The sequence below is a fragment of the Theropithecus gelada genome, chromosome 2, assembly GCF_003255815.1.
Source record: "Theropithecus gelada isolate Dixy chromosome 2, Tgel_1.0, whole genome shotgun sequence".
Lineage (NCBI taxonomy): Eukaryota > Metazoa > Chordata > Mammalia > Primates > Cercopithecidae > Theropithecus > Theropithecus gelada.
The window spans coordinates 155,549,503-155,569,148 of NC_037669.1; the positions used below are offsets into that span (position 1 = coordinate 155,549,503).

The following is a 19,646-nucleotide window of genomic DNA, read 5'->3' on the forward strand; positions in this document are numbered from 1 at the left end:
TTATGGCAGTGTCAAACTATTAACAGTGGTATTCTGCAGATGAGATTCAGAGTTAGGATGAGATAAAGTGAAACTTTTCCTTGTATTCTTGTATCTTTTCTATTGCTCGAAATTTTTTTTTAAAAGCCTAGAATTTGTTTTCATATGTCTTAATAATTAAACATACACATACTAACACATAACAGTGCATTAGCTGTTTGTTGGCAATAGTTCTCACTGTTTAAGCTGACTGCAATTGGAAGCATTATTAAACAAATTGTACTTTTCTGACTCTTGGTAGGGGCATCAATACCTATACTGCTGAAGAATAGGTTAGTTTCACTAATGGGTCACTTATTATATTCTAGAACCAACCTGCTCCTGTAGTTGCCTAGAGACTTATAAGCATCAGAAGCACTTGGAGATTTTGTCCACACAAGATAAATACAAAACATAATATTTGCATTGTATCTTAACATGAAAATAGAAAATTCAGGTTTATCTTGAGATCTAACTGGACTCTGCCAGTTACTAAGTGTGCAACTGTGGACAACTTTATCAGGTTTTCAGATCTTTCATTTCCTCATTCAAAAAATTGGGAAGATAACTTGCTTCTTACAAGGTTTTTGTGCATATGTATTCTAGATAACATATGTAAACTGACACACAGTCTATACTGAACATGGCCTGTTTGAATTGTAGTGAGGAGAAAAAGCAATATGATTTATTGTTCTTTAGTAGAGACAAATAAGATTGACTGGATCCAGGTTGGCAAATACTGCTAGTGGTTCAGATGTGCCTTTTAAATAAAATGTTGAAACATAGCCACACCCATTAATTTGCATATTGCCTTTGGCTGCATTTATGGTATGTCACCAGGATTGGGTAGTAGCTATAGAGAACTTAAGACCTATAAGCCTAAAATATATACAGTATGATTTTGTGGTTTTTTTTTTTTTTTTTTTTTTTGCGTGTGTGGTTTTTTTTTTTTTTTGAAATGTAGTCTCGCTATGTTGCTCAGGCTGGAGTGCAGTGGTGTGATCTTGGCTTGGCCAACCTGTGCTTCCTGGGTTCAAGCGATTCTCCTGCCTCAGTGTCCCAAGTAGCTGGGACTACAGTTGCACACCACCATGCCCAGATAATTTCTGTATTTTTGGTAGAGACAGGGTTTCACTATGTTGGCCAGGTAAGTCTCAAACTCCTGACCTTATGATCTGCCCACCTTGGCCTCCCAAAGTGCTGGGATTACAGGCGTGAGCCACCAGGCCCGGCTGTATGGTTCTTTATGAAAAAGCTTGCTGACCCTGGACATCATTTACAATATTATTTATAGTTTTTTGTTGTTGTTCTGTTTGTTTGTTTTTGAGACAGAGTTCTACTCTGTTGCCCAGGCTGGAGTGCAGTGGTGCTATCTCTGCTCACTGCATCCTCCACCTCCCAGGTTCAAGCGATTCTCATGCCTCAGCCTCCATAAGTGTTGGGATTACAGGCGTGAACCACTGTGTCCGGTCTTATTTACAGTTTTAAATACCAGATTAACTTTAAAGATTTGTAAGTGGTGGAGTAACTTTGAAGATTTACAAGTGGGTAAGTAATGTGATGTGAGAGTGTTACTGGCAGTGGTGTGTAGAATGGCTTGAATAAGCAGAAATAGGGAGATAAATTGAGATCGTATCATGGGGAGTGGTGATTGTGGTAGTAATCCTGGAAGGAGTGAGAAACAAATTATATTGTGCTGAGAAGGATGACTGAGGTAGGATTATATTAGCAGGAGGCACAAGAAGACTGATATCATTCTATCAGTTCGAATTTATGGACAGGATAATGGTGACAATAAATGTGTATAGTAACTTAAATCTTATGCATAACTTAAATCAGTTAATTAATTGTATCTCTCTGAGTAGAAAGCCAGAAGTAAGTCAGGATTGGACTTAATTTTAGATGTGGCATTTGGTGAATTTGAGGTGGCATTCAAGTAAGCATGTCACGCGTGCAAGATAAAAATCTTGAGTCAGAGATCTGGAATGTGGTCGGGTGTACTGATAAGGTATTGAAGTCATTTGCATAGAAGGTACATGTTAACTGGATGAAATCTCCAAGGGAGTGTAATATAAATGGAGAAGGGCAGACCTAATAGTTGAGCTTTAAGGAAGAGGGAATGAGCCTAAAAGAGCATTTGGTGAAGGAGATTGAGAAATAGTAGATTGTGAGTTGGACTTACCATTTGCTATATACTTTTCCTACTCTTTACAATTTTATGCAGTAATGTAGAATTTAGTGAAGAGATTCTTGTTCGTGCTGTCTAAACCTTTTCAATGCTGTGTTGAAGTCAGCTTGTATTGGCCTGTGAGAGTCAAATATTAAATTTTCAGGAATTTTGCAAGCTAGCTAAACACAACATATCTGTTTTTAAAAGTTAACTTATATAAGCTTAAATTAAATGTCATATGAAAAATAAAAATAGTAAATATTCAAAACCGATCACTTCCTAATTATTTCATGTTATTATTTATGCTCTTGAAGTTGTTATTTAAACCTGTTGTGTCTTTGTGGTAGAAATATGTTTTAATGCTGTACTACTGTTTATCACTTCCCAGCTCACTTTGGTTATACCACTTTGGGCATTTGAAATTGGCTATGGTAAGAATATATACACCATGAAAATCAGCAAATGATAAAAATCAACGCTTAATTTATTGTTTTGTTGATTATGGACTTAAGAAAGTGATAGAGAAATTGTTAACAATGCAGATTCAACTTAAAGGTGAATGGGATGGTCTATACCCATTACAATACCAATAACAAAAAATTGAGGAAGCATTTTTCCTCAGCCGTTATCTGAGTCAGCAGAGAAGTTGCTCACACCATTGACTAATGAGTGAAGTTTCAACAAACGTCTTTATCATTTTACTTGCATCCTACTCATTAAAGTGAGCAAAAATAGAAACCACCTTTCATGTTAAAATTCTTATTCATTCATCAGTTGCAGCTGTAGGTTAGATTCTAATATAAGAGTTGGGCAAAAATTATCTTTAAAATTATTTTGTGAGAATCAGTTGGTTACGTGGAATTTACAATAAAGAATTTACAATAAAGTATTTTGTGTTTTATTATTGTTTGTAAATTATGTGCTAAGCATCCTTTATGTCTTTTTTGTTTTGTTTTTATTCAGAGTATCGCCCTGTCACCCAGGCTGGAGTGCAGTGGCATAATCTCAGCTCACTGCAACCTCTGTGGGTTCAAGTGATTCCCTTGCCTCAGCCTCCTGAGTAGATGGGATTACAGGCACGTGTCACCACGCCTGGCTAATTTTTGTATTTTTAGTACTAATGTGGTTTTACTCTGTTGGCCAGGCTGGTCCCAAATTCCTGATCTCAGGTGATGCATCCGCCTCAGCTTCCCAAAGTGCTGAGATTATAGGCATGAGCCACTGTGCCCGGCCATATGTCTTAATACTTATAACTTAGGTGTTTGTATTTTTTTTTTTTTTTTTTTGAAGAGCCAGTGGCTAAACATTAACTGGCACAACACTGATCTTCATGACTTTATAAGATAAATAAAAATCTTCCTAAGCCTTCATATTTTTATACTGAAGAATTAGTCTTTTGCAATTATATTTTGCATTTATTTTTGTATAGCAGCTATCATTTCCACAGTTATTTCTTCCTCTTCATTTCCCTCTTTAGTTGGGGGATTCATTTCACTCACTGTCATGTGAAATTAGGAAGAGAGGGTAACATTTTTAGTTTGCTAAAGAGTTTTTTTGAAAGTAGAAGTATAAACCACTGCTAATCAGCCATACAGCAGGAGGTAAGGAAAGTAGTGAAACAGAAATGCATTATACTTACTAATTTGTTCACTAAAATAATATAATAACATTTTCTAGGGATTCAACTAATGAAACTACTGCCCATTCCGATGCTGGCAGCGAACTTGAAGAAACAGAGGTCAAAGGAAAAAGAAAAAGGGGTCGTCCTGGCCGGCCTCCAGTATGTATTATGCTTGTCTTCTTTATTCCTTTAATAGTGACCATGTTAATGAGTTTATATGAGTTGTTAATTCTAGTGCTAGTATGGCTAATACTTAAAAACAAATTCAGTAACACAATAGATTGGAAACTTTATTTCACATAAATTGTCTTGGCAGTGATCAGGAAAAGGAAATGATTGTCCTATGATTTTGTTGCCCTCCTTCTCTTTGTAAATAAATGGTAGTCCATGTGAAGGCATAGAAGAAGGTCACTAACAATGAATGAGGTTTAGTTAGTTAAGACTTCCTGCTTTTCAGATGCAACTCTGATTCCTTATGAGCTCCCAAGTACTATTTTGGAGTTTGGGGCCAGTCTCAGATTATATTCTCATTGATAACCTGATTGGGAAGTTTAGAAGAGCTCTAGATAATCCTACTTTGAGAGATAGCTTAATGTATTGTAAGAGCATCAGTCATAATTTAAGCGTGCATAAACCCTCTAGAAGATACTATTATCTGCTTGTCAAGGGGTTAAGGGTTATACTGTTCTACGTTTTCTTTTTGATGTGATTTGCTATTAGTAGTTTTTTTTTTTCTATTTTATGAAAGTTCTTCTAATGGAAACTCTTAGCCTCCTTTTAATAGGAGGCATCATATAATGAACCTCCCATATAGCCATTACCCAGCTTTAGCAGTTATCAAATCATGGCCAATCTTGTTTCATCTCTTCACCCCTCCTCCTTTTTTTCCATCCTATGTTATTTTTAAGGTCATTCTAGACATCATTCCATCTGTAAATATTTTATTGTGTATTGCTAAAAATAAGGGCCTGTTTCTTTTTTTTTTCTCCCCCCTCTCCGAGATGGAGTCTCACTCTGTTGCCCAGGCTGGAGTGCAATGGCACAATCTTGGCTCACCGCAACCTCTGCCTCCTGGGTTCAGCGATTCTCCCACCTCAGCCTCCTGAGTAGCTGGGATTATAGGCGCCCACCACCACGCCCAGCTAATATTTTCTATTTGTTTTTTAGTAGAGATGGAGTTTCATCATGTTGGCCAGGCTGGTCTCGAACTCCTGACCTCAGGTTATCCACCCGCCTCAGCCTCCCAAAGTGCTGGGATTACAGGTGTGGGCCACTGCACCTGGCCCTCTTTTTTTTTTTTTTTTTTTAACACTACCACAGTATCATTTTGAAGTCCCAATATAAAATATTTTATTAATATCACCAAATAGCCAGTTTTATAGTTTGTAATCATCTTATGAACATTTAAAATCTAATTTGGTGGTTAGAGTCATGACACAGGAATGATCCACCCCGTGCAATTGGTGGTTATGTTGCTTAACCAGTTATTGTCTATGTCTTTTATAGTGAGTTACACAACAAGATTGATTTTTAGATATAGTTAAGTCATTTTTCCCTCTTGTTTGCCAGAATTTTTAATTAATTACTCCTCCAGGCCAACCTTAAAGTAAAAAAAGAAGAAAGACTTCTTGTATTTTGCTATACACTTGCTTTTATCCTCTACTTTTATTTAAAGGAAAAAATAATGGGGGAAGACATGCAGTATAGTAACTTTTTGTATTCATTTGTAGAAGTATTTGGTGGTACAGTGTTCCTTACAAACATATTTTGGGAAAAGTGAAAGAATTTTGCACTTGGAAGCTGGCAAATATTCTGGCTCCCGTTACTACCATGTGATTCTTCTGAGACTATAGGCAACTTTCATTGCTATCCTGAAAATCTCAGATTGTAACTGCAAAATTGGGAATAAGACTAGACTTGCTTAAAGGTAGGAGAATGAATTGTCCACATGATTGCTTACTTGAATTTGTTCTCCCCCACTTGAAATTCTTCGCTTACAGGATTCAGATTAAGTGCTGTCTTCTTAAAGAAACTTTTTAATTTTTCCTAAAAAGAATTTACCACCCCATTCAGGAGGCTATTGTATTATTCCTTAGAACTTGTTTAAGTTTTATATGTGTACAGCTGAATCCTTGTAATGTTGTGCCCTTTTTTTTTTTGAGACGGAATCTCACTCTTGTCGCCCAGGCTGTAGTGCAGTGGCGTGAGCTCGGCTCACTGCCACCTCCGCCTCCTGGATTCACGGAATTCTCCTGCCTCAGCCTCCTGAGTAGCTGGGATTACAGGCATGCGCCACCATGCCCAGCTAATTTTTTGTATTTTTTAGTAGAGACCGGGTTTCACCAATGTTGTGCTTTTTTGATGAAGTCTGTGTACCCAAATGCTTAATCCTTTTGTGGTAGGAAATACTTGATGTTTACTGAAGTTACTACTACACAATCAAATAAGTAAATAGTGCATGTTCATGCCATATTTACAGTATTGAAAAAATATCAACCAGTATAAAAAAGTAGCATTCTAGAAACTTATTTTATTTATATTTCAGTCTGTACATTTACACAAATCAGTTTACATGGCTATCCGTACTTCCCCCTAAGTCAATCAGGTCCGTTTCTTGATTGTGCAAACAATGTAACATAATACAACTTCCTGAATTTCTACTTAGAACTTTGTTTTGACTTTTTATGTTATTTAATCCTCACACTAGTATTATGAAATAGGTCTTAGATGCAATTTACAGAGTAGAATACGAAGTTAAAAAGTGGTAATTTGCAATTTAGGAGGCCAAGGCGGGTGGATCACGAAGTCAGAAGATCGAGACCATCCTGGCTAACACGGTGAAACCCCATCTCTACTAAAAATACAAAAATTAACCAGGTGTGGTGGCGGACGCCTGTTGTCCCAGCTTCTCGGGAGGCTGAGGCAGGAGAATGGCATGAACCCGGGAGGTTGAGCTTGCAGTGAGCTGAGATTGTGCTGCTGCACTCCCTGGGCGACAGAGTGAGACTCCATCTCAGAAAAAAAAAAAAAAAGTGGTAATTTGCCTAAGGTCACACAGCAAGTAAGTGGGAAAGCTAGGATTTGAATTTATATGCTAACTCCCACACTGTTTCTCTTAAGGAAGTCAGAATGCCAACCTGTTCATTAATCTTGAGAGTTTTAATTGTCAGAATGATCAGATTGGAGTCCTGCCTCAGGTAGCTTTTATGAAGAAATATTGGACATTTTCTGTCAACCAGCTACATTTTGAACAATAAGTCAAGTTTTAAATGATAGCATTCTTTGTTTAGCTGTAGTAACACTATTCATCACTTTTTTTTGCAAGTTTAATCCTTTTAAAAAAGGGCATTTCTTGTATCTTTGGGTTTCATTTAGCCAGTCAAAAACAAATAATACAAGGAGTTTCTATTATAGGCAGTGTTGTTTCCCTTATTTTGATTTTATGTTTTAGTTTATTTTATTTTATTTTTGAGACAGGATCTCACTCTTGTCACCCAGGCTGGAGTGCAGTGGCACAGCTGTGGCTCACTGCATCCTCAAACTCCTGGGCTCAAACAGTTCTCCCACCTCCTGTTGGGACTACAGGTGCACGCCACCACGCATGGCCAATTTATTTTTGTGTGAAGATGGGGTCTCACTATATTGTCCAGGCTGGTCTCAAATTCCTGGGCTCAACTGATTGTCCCACCTCAGCCTCCCAAAGTGCTGGGATTACAGGCTTGAACCACTACCCCTGGCCTCTCCTTTTTTTTTTTTTTTGAGACAGAGTCTCGCTCTGTCACCTAATCTGGAGTACAGCAGCATGATCGCAGCTCAGTGCAACCTCTGCCTCCCAGGTTCAAGTGATTCTTCCACCTCAGCCTTCCAAGTAGCTGGGATTACAGGTATGCGCCACCATGCCTGGCTAATCTTCGTATTTTTAGTAGAGACAGGGTTTCACCATGCTGGCTAGGCTGGTCTTGAACTCCTGACCTGAAGTGATCCATTCGCCTGCCTCAGCCTCACAAAGTATTGGGATTACCGGCGTGAGCCACAGTGCCAGGCCTAAAGATAGTGTTTTACATTGCAAATCGCCGCCCCTACCCAATATGACTTAACTGTTTTCCCCTTCCGCTAACGTAACATACATTTTACTTAATTGCTTATTGTCTGTCTTCCCCAACTGGAATGTAAGTTGTGTGAAGGCAGTGTGTCTTCTGCTATTTACTAGTGTCTGACCTGCAGTAAGTGTTCAGTAAATGTTTAATGAATGAATGGTGTTTTAATTTTGTTAAATAAGCACTGCCCCAACCCCTGCCCTTTGGTGTTTAAACAAATTTTCATTTTGAAATCATTTCTAACACAGGATTCTAAGAATTCTGTGAAGAATTGTCAGTTGTCCTTCATGCACATTGTCCTAATGTTTTATTTTACTACATTTGCTTTATCATATTCTCCCTCTTTCCTTCTCTCTGTATATGTACACACATATACATGTGTAAATATGGATTTTTTATGGCATATGCAAAGATAAATATTTTGGTATCTACTAGTTTTGAACTGTTTTACAGTAAGTTGCAGACATGATGTTACCTTTTTTTTAATTAGTGTTTTGTAGAATATCTCTTCGCAGCACTTTATTTCTAATACTTTAGTGTGTATTTCTTTGCAGTCAAGGACATCTTTTCCTACATAACCACAATACAGTTATGAAAATATGAATATAATTATACATCTCATTTAGATTTTGCCAGTTGTCATAATCTAATACCTTAAAGAAAAGAAAAACTATTCTTTTCCTGAATCAGGATCCAGTTCAGGATTTTATGTTTCTTGTAGTTGTCATGTAAATCAACACCTCTCTAACCTTAACCCCTCTTTAGTCTCTCATGTTTTATTAACGATTTTTTTCTCTTAGTTCTGTTTAAGTGAGAACCAGCACTTCTGTATTCTCAGCATTATATAACTTTCATATTTGCATAGGCTGAGTAGGTGAGGTAAATAATGTTATATATGAAGTTTCAGTGCCGCAAAAGAAATAGCACTCGAATATAAAATTTTCTTTTAATTCTCAGCAAGGCAAGGTACTTCTATAGAAGGGTGCGCCCTTACAGATGGAGCAATGGTGAGTGCACACTTGGACAAGGGAGGGGAAGGTGTTCTTATCCCTGACGCATGTGGCGCCTGCTGCTGTGTCATTCCCTTATTGGCTAGGGTTAGACCACACAGGTTAAACTAATTCCGATTGGCTAATTTAAAGAGAGTGACGGGGTGAGTGATTTGGCGGGAAAAATGGTTATGACAGAGCAGGTGATTGGAATGAGTCAGGGTAAGGTATGCAATCTGAATGAGTCAGGGTGGAGCACGTGATTGAAATGAGTCAGGGTGGAGCAGGTAATCGAAAAAGGTTGCTTTATGAGGAAGTTAAGTTTAAAAGTAGAAGGCAAAGAATTGAATATACTGACATATTGATTCTTTGAAAAGAAATTTAAAACTCATATCTAACAATAAAAAGATACAATTTTAATTTTTAAATGTCTATTCATACATAGAAGATGGAGAATGCACAACCAAAGATTAATAATGAGTATCAGAAGGTTAACAGGTCACTTATAAAAATTGGATCTTTTTAATTATTTGGTAGTTTAGTGTAGACTGTTGTGAAGTTCATAATATTCAGATTCCAAAAAATTTTTTTTCTTTTAAATACCAAAAGTTTTATTTGCCCACCCTCTTGATTTAACATTATAAACCAAATCAATCTCTTTTTGACCCAGCATTGTGATAGGAACCACCATGTTACAATATGGTGGCAGATGTCTGCTAGATTTTATATTTTTCTGACTCCTCTTAACCTCTGACTGTCACTTCTTCTGTCCTTTCTTGGTTGTCCTTTAACAATCTATTATAACTCCTGTAAAATAGAAACTAAAAGTACCAACCCCATTGTTATGAGGTTTTATGAGGACTAAGCCAGGACTAAGTCAATCTGTCAGGAACATTCAGACTCCAGTGGTTTCTCCTTGATCTTCAGTGTAACTCCTCATCTGTAATGGGCTGAAGAACCATTGAACTGATAAACCAGGCACGTGGGTATAAGTCCATAGGCCAGGTGAAGGCCTAGATATAAAATATATGGACTTTGTGACGACCACTACCAACATCCAGCCTAAAGAAGGACTGACTTAGCAGTTCCAATACCACTGATCTCATGGTTCCCTGTAGATGTCTCCCTTGTACCTCCGTTATGACCAGAGCTTGAGGAAGGGCCTTTCAGTTTCCCCTGCTACACTTGGAGTAGTATGAGGGACTCATGAGAAGCTAGAAACTGAGTGACCAGCCCCAGGGAGTTAATGTGGGACACTGACAAACCAATCACAGAGTTGGTGTCATGTTGAACATTTAGGTTAAAAATTCTTAACTATTCTAAACCATGCTGACATGAACTGTTTTGCAAATAAGTTTTGCTGTAGAGTCATTTTTTTTTTAATCCTAAAGTTTGTTAGTATATGCTCTTTGTTTGAAATCTTTTGACATGTATTATTGCCTTTCACACAACAAAATATATGGGTATAAGGTATGTTATTGCTTATAATGGTTAAGTCTTTTCTAATTTTTAAGTGCTGAAGGTTTAAGTCAATACTTCCTATATCGTTCATTATTTGTGAATAAAGGTGATCTGATCACAGCTCACCACAGACTTGATTTCCCAGGCTCAAGTGATTCTCCCACCTCAGCCTTTGGAGTGGGACTACAGGCATGCATCAGCACACTGGCCAAGTTTTTGTAGAGGCAAGATTTCGTCATGTTGCCCAGGCTGGTCTCAAACTCCTGGGCTCAAGCAGTCTGCCCAGTAGGACTCTCAAAGTGCTGGATTACAGGTGTGAGGCACTGTGCCCAGCCTATTTATAATTTTCTGTACTTCTTTTTTAATTTTTCTAAGAAACAAAGATCTCTATGAAAGAATTTTTTGGAGCTTAAATGTGCACACATTTGTAATCACTTTAGGAAGTATATGTATTAGTTGAACTTCTTTTTAAGCTGTCTTTGTTAAGTTTTCATTTAGAATTTTCTTCTACTGACTAGTTTTTAGTTCTGACTTCCTTAATTATGTTAAAGACTACCACAATTCCAAGAACACAGAATTAAAACCTGAGTCATTGTTAAATTTCCTCATCGCTAAGTCTCTTGTCCTGTCTCCTTTATGTATTTAAATCTCAGGTCTGATGACTTTTTTTTTGGAGACGGAGTCTTGCTCTATCACCCAGGCTGGAGTGCAGTGGCGCGATCTCAGCTCACTGCAAGCTCCGCCTCCCGGGTTCACGCCATTCTCCTGCCTCAGCCTCCCAAATAGCTGGGACTACAGGCACCTACCACCACGCCTGGCTACTTTTTTTGTATTTTTAGTAGAGACGGGGTTTCACCGTGTTAGCCAGGATGGTCTTGATCTCCTGACCTCGTAATCTGCCTGCCTTGGTCTTCCAGAGTGCTGGGATTACAGGCATGAGCCACTGCACCCGGCGTCTGATTACTTTCACTTTATAATCTTGCTGTGTCTTCCACATCTGTCCTTTATTTTACATTCCCCAAGTTTCTATCTTTAGGGCTCACTTTATTGGCAGCTGTACTGTTAGCTTCCTACCTTTGGTCTTTGCCTTTTTCTGTTTCATCCATTGTCATAGTGCCAGGTGGGAAAAGGTTTTTTTTTTTTTTTTTTTTTGAGATGGAGTCTCACTCTGTTGCCCAGGCTGGAGTACAGTGGCACGATCTCGGCTTACTGCAAACTCTGCCTCCCGGGTTCACACCATTCCCCTGCCTCAGCCTCTCGAGTGGCTGGGACTACAGGTGCCCACCATCATGCCCGGCTAATTTTTTGTGTTTTTAGTAGAGATGGGTTTTCACTATGTTAGCCAGGATGGCCTCAATCTCCTGACCTCGTGATCCACCCGCCTTGGCCTCCCAAAGTGCTGGGATTATAGCCATGAGCCACCGACTGGCCAGGAATATGCTTTTTCTTATTCAAAAAACAGGCAGTGCCCCTACTCCTTTTTTTTTTTTTTGTGGGGGGTGGGATGGGGTCAAAGTCTTGCTCTGTCACCCAGGCTGGAGTGCAGTGGCACGATCTCAGCTCACTAGCAATGCCATTTTATGAAAAGGTGTGGGGTACTTTCAACTAACCTAATATCACACCTAATATTTTATTTTATTTCCCTGTTCACAACTTTTCAGTCAGATATCTGTCTCTTGTTTTTTGATGTATGGCTTTTGCTTTCCCACATTCACACCATTGCTCATAGTGTTTTTTCATTCTGGAACCCTTGTTTTCTAAATTCTACATATGGTAATCTTACTAATACTAAGTCTTAATAATTTTATGAGCCCATTACTTGCAGGATAATTTTTTTGTGAAACTTTTCCTGCTTCTCGATACTAAAAATAATCTTTCTCTTAGAAACTTTTTAGCACTTATCATAAACCAAAATTCCATGAAAAGTGTTTTTATGTACTATAGTTTATTATTTTATGTTGCAGGTATTTGTGTTTATCTCTTTATCTTTTAATTGTATATGTATAAAATTTTTGCATTATACAATCCCCAAAAAAGTTAATATATATTATTTGTGATACAGTGTGGATTATTTCACATTCACAGCTTATTATGCTAGATAAAGCACAAAGGTTAAAGAACGTTTTTGTATCTGTGTTTCTTAAAACAAAGTCATTGCACATTCAGACTGCAACTTAACCTATTCTAGAGCTTTTGGAATAGAGTGTTTGGGATAAGTTATTTTCCTACATAGTGGGGCTAATTTGTGTATTTAAAACACTTTACTAGAAATGGAGATACACATATAAATTGAATAGTGTGTAGTCGTCCTAAAGATTGCTGTAAATTCTGAGATTAGATTGCATCATTTTTGTATAGGAACAGTGAAGGTTAATGACTTCCTACGTATATGTAACATGTTTTCCATGAAATTCATTACTTACTGTGTTGCTGCAGGCTTTCTTTCAGGTATTTTGGGTTTGCTTTCCTACACATACTCATTAAAATATTTTAAAATCACTATATCCCTTGAATTAACTGCAGTAATGAACTCTAATTTCTGTATTAATAACCCTATGGACTATAGATATTTCACTTGTACTATTATTTATGGGATATAAAGCACTATTGTTCCTTCATCGCTACCAATGGACAAGATTATGTTAGGATGTTGAAAAATACATCTTAAATAACATAAGTTCTTTTTTATTTTATTTATTTATTTTTTGAGGCAGAGTCTTTATTTGTTGCCCACACTGGAGTCCAGTGGCACAATCTTGGCTCGCTGCAACCTCCACCTCCTGGGTTCAAGCAGTTCTCCTGCCTTAGTCTCCTGAGTAGCTAGGACTACAGGCGCGTACCACCACGCCTAGCTAATTTTTTGTATTTAGTGGAGATGGGATTTCACCAGATTGGCCAGGCTGGTCTCAAACTCCTGACCTCAGCTAATCCATCCACATCAGCCTCCCAAAGTGCTGGGATTACAGGCATGAACCACGACACCCAGCCAGTGTAAGTTCTTTGAAAGCCGTGTTTGGGGATAGTGGTTACCATGTATGGACAGTGCAGATATAAAGAATCAGTGTGGGTCCAGTCTGGTGAGAGAATAGTTGCCAGTAATCCAAATGGAGAAAAGTTAATGTAAAGAATTAATTGGCTGGGCACAGTGGCTCACACTTGTAATCCTAGCACTTTGGGAAGCCAAGGCAGGTGGATCACTTGAGTCCAGGAGTTCGAGACCAGTCTGGCCAACATGGTTAAACCCCATCTCTACTAAAAATACAAAAATTACCTGGGTGTGGTGGCACATACCTGTAATCCCATCTCCTTGGGAGGCTGAGGCAGGAGAATTGCCTGAACCTGGGAAGCAGAGGTTGCAGTGAGCCGAAATTGCATCATTACTTCCAGCCTGGGTAACAGAGTAAGACTCTTTTTTTTTGTTTGTTGTTATTATTATTATTATACTTTAAGTTCTAGGGTACATGTGCACAACATGCAGGTTACATATGTATACATGTGCCATGATGGTGTGCTGCACCCATTAACTTGTCATTTACATTAGGTATATCTCCTAATGCTATCCCTCTCCCTTCCCCCCTGACTCTGTCTTTAAAAAATAATTATTAACTATTTAAAAGCTTCAAATCATTTGTCATTCGGGAATTGCAAATCAAGACAACAATGAGATCCTACTACATACCTATTAGAATGGCTGAAATTTAAAAATCTGACAATATCAGTTTCCTGGGAGGTATGTGATGCAACAGAACTCTGATTTTTTTTTTTTTTTTTTTTGAGATGGAGTCTTGCTCTGTTGCCCAGGCTGGAGTGCAGTGCTTGATCGCAGCTCACTGCAAGCTCCGCCTCCTGTGTTCACGCCATTCTTCTGCCTCAGCCTTCCGAGTAGCTGGGATTACAGGTGCTCGCCACCATGCCCGGCTAATTTTTTTTTTTTTTTTTTGTATTTTTAGTTGAGACGGTGTTTCAACATGTTAGCCAGGATGGTCTCAATCTCCTGACCTCGTGATCCGCCCACCTTGGCCTCCCAGAGTGCTGGGATTACAGGCGTGAGCTACTGCACTGAGCAGAAATTCTCATTTCTTGCTGGTAGAAATGCAAAATGGTACAGCCACTTTGAAAGACAGTTTGGCCATTTCATACAAAGCTAAATTTAGTCTTACTCAAAGTTCCAGCAGCTATACCCCTAGGTATATATACACAGCTGATTTTAAAAATTAAGTCCACACAAAAACCTGCTTGTCAATGTTTTTTATTTGTAATTGCCTAATAGTGGTGACCCAGATGCCCATTATTTGGTAAATGGCTAACAAAATGTGATACAGCCATAGAATGGAATACTATTCAACAATTTTTTTAAATCGCCACTAAAAGACATGAATGAATGTTTTTGTTTTAAGACAGGTTCTTGCTCTGTTGTTCAGGCTGCAGGGAGTGCAGTGGAACGATCATGGCTCACTGCAGCCTCAGCCTTGTAGGCTCAAGCCATCTTCCTGCATAGCTGGGACTACAGGCACAAGCCACCATGTCCAGCTAATTTTTTTGTTCTCTCTCTTTTTTTTTTTTCTCCTTTATTTTATCTTTTGATATTTTTTATTTTTATTTCTTGTTAATTGTTAAATTTATTTATTTTTTATTTTTTTGTAGAGGAGGAGTCTTGCTTTGGTTTCCCAGGCTGGTCTTGAACTCTTGGCCTCAGCAATCCTTCTGCCTCTTCCTCTCAATGTACAGGGATTAGAGGTGTGAGCCACCATGCCCAGCCAGACATGGATCTTAAATGCATATTATTAAAGTGAAAGATGTTAGTCTGAAAGGCCTACATGTTGTTTGACTCCAGTTGCAAGTTGAACATCCCTAATCCAAAAATCTGAAATCTGAAATGCTCAGAAGTTCGAAACTTTCTGAATCCCAACATATAGTCACATAAAATATTCCACACATAACCTTATGTGACGGGTCACAGTTAAAACCAAGATCAAGGCAAGATGCAGTGGCTCACCCCTATAATCCCAGCATTTTGGGAGGTGTGAGAAGCAGATAGCTTGAGCTCAGGAGATCGCGACCAGCCTGGGCAACATAGCAAAACCCCTCTACCAAAAAAAGATAGCTGAGTGCGGTGGCTAGTGCTTATAGTCCCAGTTACTCAGGTGGCTTAGGCTGGAGGATTGCCTAAGCTTGGGAGGTGGAGGTTGCAGTGAGCTGTGATCGTGCCACTGTACTCCAGCCTGGGTAACAGAGTAAGACTGTGTCTCAAAAAAAAAAAAAGAAAAAAGGTCAAAACTTTGCTTCATACACAAAATTATTAAATATATTATGGCCGGGCATGGTGGCTCACACCTGTAATCCCAGCACTTTGGGAAGCTGAGGTGGGCAGATCACCTGAGGTCAGGAGTTCAAAACCAGCCTGACCAACATGGAGAAACTTTATCTCCACTAAAAATAGAAAATCAGCCGGGCATGGTGGCTCATGCTTGTAATCCCAGCTATTCAGGAGTCTGAGGCAGGAGAATCGCTTGAACCCAGGAGGCGGAGGTTGCAGTGAGCCGAGATTGTGCCGTTGCAATCCAGCCTGGGCAACAAGAGTGAAACTCCGTCTCAAAAAAAAAAAGTATGTAAAATTCCTTTCAGGCTATGTGTGTAAGGTATATATGAAACATAAATGAATTTTATGTTTAGACTTGGGTTCCATCCCCAAGATGTCTCATTATGTATGTGCAAATATTCTAAAATTTGAAAAATCTTGAAAGTCTGACACACTTCTTACTCCAAGCATTTCAGATAAGGGGTACTCAACCCATATATTAATATGTGGAAAAAAGGAAACTATAATGATGATTTAAAAAGTAAAAACTAGTTGTTTCCTGAGAAGGGGAAGACAGAAGGTTCAATGGGCAATACACAGGATTTTTAAAGCAAACTATTTTCCATGATAACCATTAATTGTGCATACACAACACCAGTCATTGGTCAAAACCCTTAGAACTTCACAGAACAAAGAGTGAATGTGTTTTTTTCTTTCATAATTGAGATTTTGTGGTGTGTTGAGGATTAGTACACAGACACTTCAATTGGTGCGTACTTCTTAACATACATACCGAAAATTTTTTTAAAAAGTTTGTAATTCTTTTTTAAAGTTATTCCAGTGACTTTCTAGCTTAAAATTTGGAGGCAGATTTTCCTTGAGGCTATCAAGTACCAGCATCTTCACATGTTGATAAGCTGTTAAATACACTTCTCCAATTCAGTTAAAAGCATACATACAGCATACTCAATTTTTCAGTCTTTCACTGCACATTAACAAAGTTATTAGGAAAACAGGAGAACCACAACCAAAGATGTTAGAGTGCGCACAATTCTGACAGGGAGAGCCATTATCAAGGAGTGATTTTTTGTTTGTTTGTTTTTGTTTTTGTTTTGTGTTTTTTTTTTTAAAGAAAATCCTGCTAAAGGGCACTTTGGGAGGCCGAGGTGGGCAGATCACAAGGTCAGGAATTCGAGACCAGCCTGGCCAATATGTTGAAACCCCATCTCTACTAAAAATACAAAAATTAGCTGGGAGTGGTGGCGGTCAACTTAGTCCCAGCTACTTGGGAGGCTGAGGCAGGAGAATTGCTTGAACCTGGGAGGTGGAGGTTGCAGTGAGCCGAGATCGCACCACTGCACTCCAGCCTGGGTGATAGAGCAAGACTCTGTCTCAAAAAAAGGAAAGAAAGAAAATTCTGCTAAAAAACCAACATGGAATAGAAATAATTTAAAGTATCCAAGGCATTAAAATGCAAAAAAATTTTTTTGATTCAGGACTATGACTCCATATTGCCGTTTTATATGCTTTGTATTTTAGGATATGAAGAGTAACCCCCATCTATGGAATGTTAAGCTGACAGCCAAGACAGTCAAAACCTCCCACAATTCAGTATCCCACCCTATTTTCTGGTTGTACCAAAAAATACCCGGTGAATGATTTCACCTCTTAAAAACAAAAAGCATTTACAGTTTAACAATGGGATGTGGGTGGGATTCCCTTCTTCTTAAAAATGTTTCTAGAGCTACTAAACAACTTGCATTTATACAATAGTTGATAAAAATATTCCTCTGGATTGTACTAGAATAGAGGCACCACTGATAATAGTATATGATATTAATCAGACTTGGCTTCTTTTTCTCCGGCTTCACCAGAAGCTGGACTCTTCTTGGTTTTGCTTCATCCATTTTCTGCAGGTAAATCTATATTTATATATAATATAAATATATATACTTATATATACACGTATACATATGTATAGATTTTTTAAATAACGGCAAGGTCTTGAATCGCTTGAACCTGGGGGGAGGATGCTGCAGTGAGCTAAGAGAGTGCCACTGCACTATATCCTGGGCGACAGAGCACGACTCTGTCTCAAAAAACAAAGTTACGTTCATACCTTTTATATATAAACTTATGTTTTGCTCTTTGTACTTTTTTTAATCACTGAGAAGAAATTTTAAAGGTTTTTTTGGTTAGGGATTATATTTCTTCTATAGTAGTGATCATTTTATATAAAGCAAAGTAAACCTAAATCGAATTTAATGTTTTTTTTATCTTTTTATTCAGTCTACAAATAAGAAACCTCGAAAATCTCCAGGTGAGAAGAGCAGAATTGAAGCTGGAATTAGAGGAGCAGGCCGTGGAAGAGCTAATGGGCACCCTCAACAGAATGGTGAAGGGGAGCCTGTCACATTATTTGAGGTGGTGAAACTGGGGAAAAGTGCAATGCAGGTAAATTTTAAGTTTTTATTTCATGTATAAAGCAATACGGTTAATAACTTATGTGGAATCAGTTAGTGTATATATTGGCACTTTATATACTTCTGTTGATTACGTAAGCAACCTTTCAGTTTATCCTGAAAGGTTTTTATTTTGCTTTGTTTTGCAAAGAGTGTCAGGAATGGGTGTTTAATAGTAAGATGTACTTTTGTTTAAATTGTTCTAAGTAAAAAGGCCTACTAGAAGCTGCCCAAGAGAATTTTTATTGTCTTGATATATTTTTTTGGAATCTGATTCAGTATAAGTAACATATGTGTCTTTTAGAGTATTTGAAAGAAGAAAGGGTATAAAAAAAATTCTTAAGTAGTGAATTAGGAATAATCAGAACTACATCATTTGTAACTGCCTCCCTTTCCCTTTCCCTTTCCCTTCCCCTTTTTTTTTTTTTTTGTTTTTGAGACAGTGTCTGGCTCTGTCGCCTAGACTGGAGTGCAGTGGCCTGATCTGGTCTCACTGCAAGCTCTGCCTCCCGGATTCACACCATTCTCCTGCCTCAGCCTCCTGAGTAGCTGGGACTACAGGTGCCCGCCACCACGCCTGGCTAATTTTTTGTATTTTTTTTTAGTAGAGATGGCATTTCACTATGTTAGCCAGAATGATCTCGATCTCCTGACCTCGTGATCCACCCGCCTCGGTCTCCCTAAGTGCTGGGATTACAGGCATGAGCCACCGCGCCAGAGATGGCATTTCACCATGTTAGCCAGGATGATCTTGATCTCCTGACCTCCTGATCCACCTGCCTCAGCCTCTCAAAGTGCTGGGATTACAAGGCATGAGCCACTGCGCCCAGCCGTAACTTTCTTACTCTTTTATCTCTTCTCATTTAGTCCATAAATATTAAGTATTCTGCAGGAGCACTATTCTCACTCATGCATTATAAGGATAAGCCATAATTGGTTTTCTTTAGTGTGTATATTTTTATCACTATCATAAAATGTGTTTGTTTATGTTTGTCTCTACTTTTTTAAAAATTTTAAAACGATAGAGGTGGAATTATTTGGCTAAAGGATATTTTTAAACTGTGAGATATATGAACACTATATTTCTCTCCCATAAATTGTACTGTTGCACCTTTCACAAGAAGTGTACAGGAGAATTGCTTGGACCCAGGAGGTGGAGGTTGCGGTGAGCCGAGATTGTACCACTGCACTCTAGCCTGGGGTACAGAGCCAGACTCCATCTCAAAAAAAAAAAAAAAAAAAGGTAACTGTGAAACAGAATTACTATTAGAACTAAAACAGACAACTTTTCATTAGTATACTTTCTATTTTTTTTTTTAACCTATATTTCTTTTTAAAGCCCTTAAGGGTGTTTAGTGTTTCTTTCTTTTTATGTATGTTACCAGATTGATATGTTGTGTTCGAGAGTCTTGGAATTTGTGTGGGCAAGGAAGGAGGTGAAATAGTGGGATGATGCTAAATGGTGAAACATGTATTGAAGTTCCAGTTACCCAAAGCAATGGATGACAATATGTAAATTACATAAGTTT

General features: G+C 38.2%; 1 protein-coding gene across 2 annotated transcripts in view; it reads left to right on the top strand.

The window, feature by feature from the left end:
* The window catches only part of STAG1 (stromal antigen 1), a 402,456-nt gene that overhangs the window by 124,679 nt on the left and 258,131 nt on the right, over positions 1-19,646 (top strand). For both annotated transcript variants that reach the window (XM_025375719.1, XM_025375720.1), the window contains exons 3-4: positions 3,866-3,968; positions 17,945-18,109. In XM_025375719.1, coding sequence (XP_025231504.1) covers positions 3,866-3,968; positions 17,945-18,109 — 268 coding nt within the window. The remainder of the gene's footprint in view (positions 1-3,865; positions 3,969-17,944; positions 18,110-19,646) is intronic.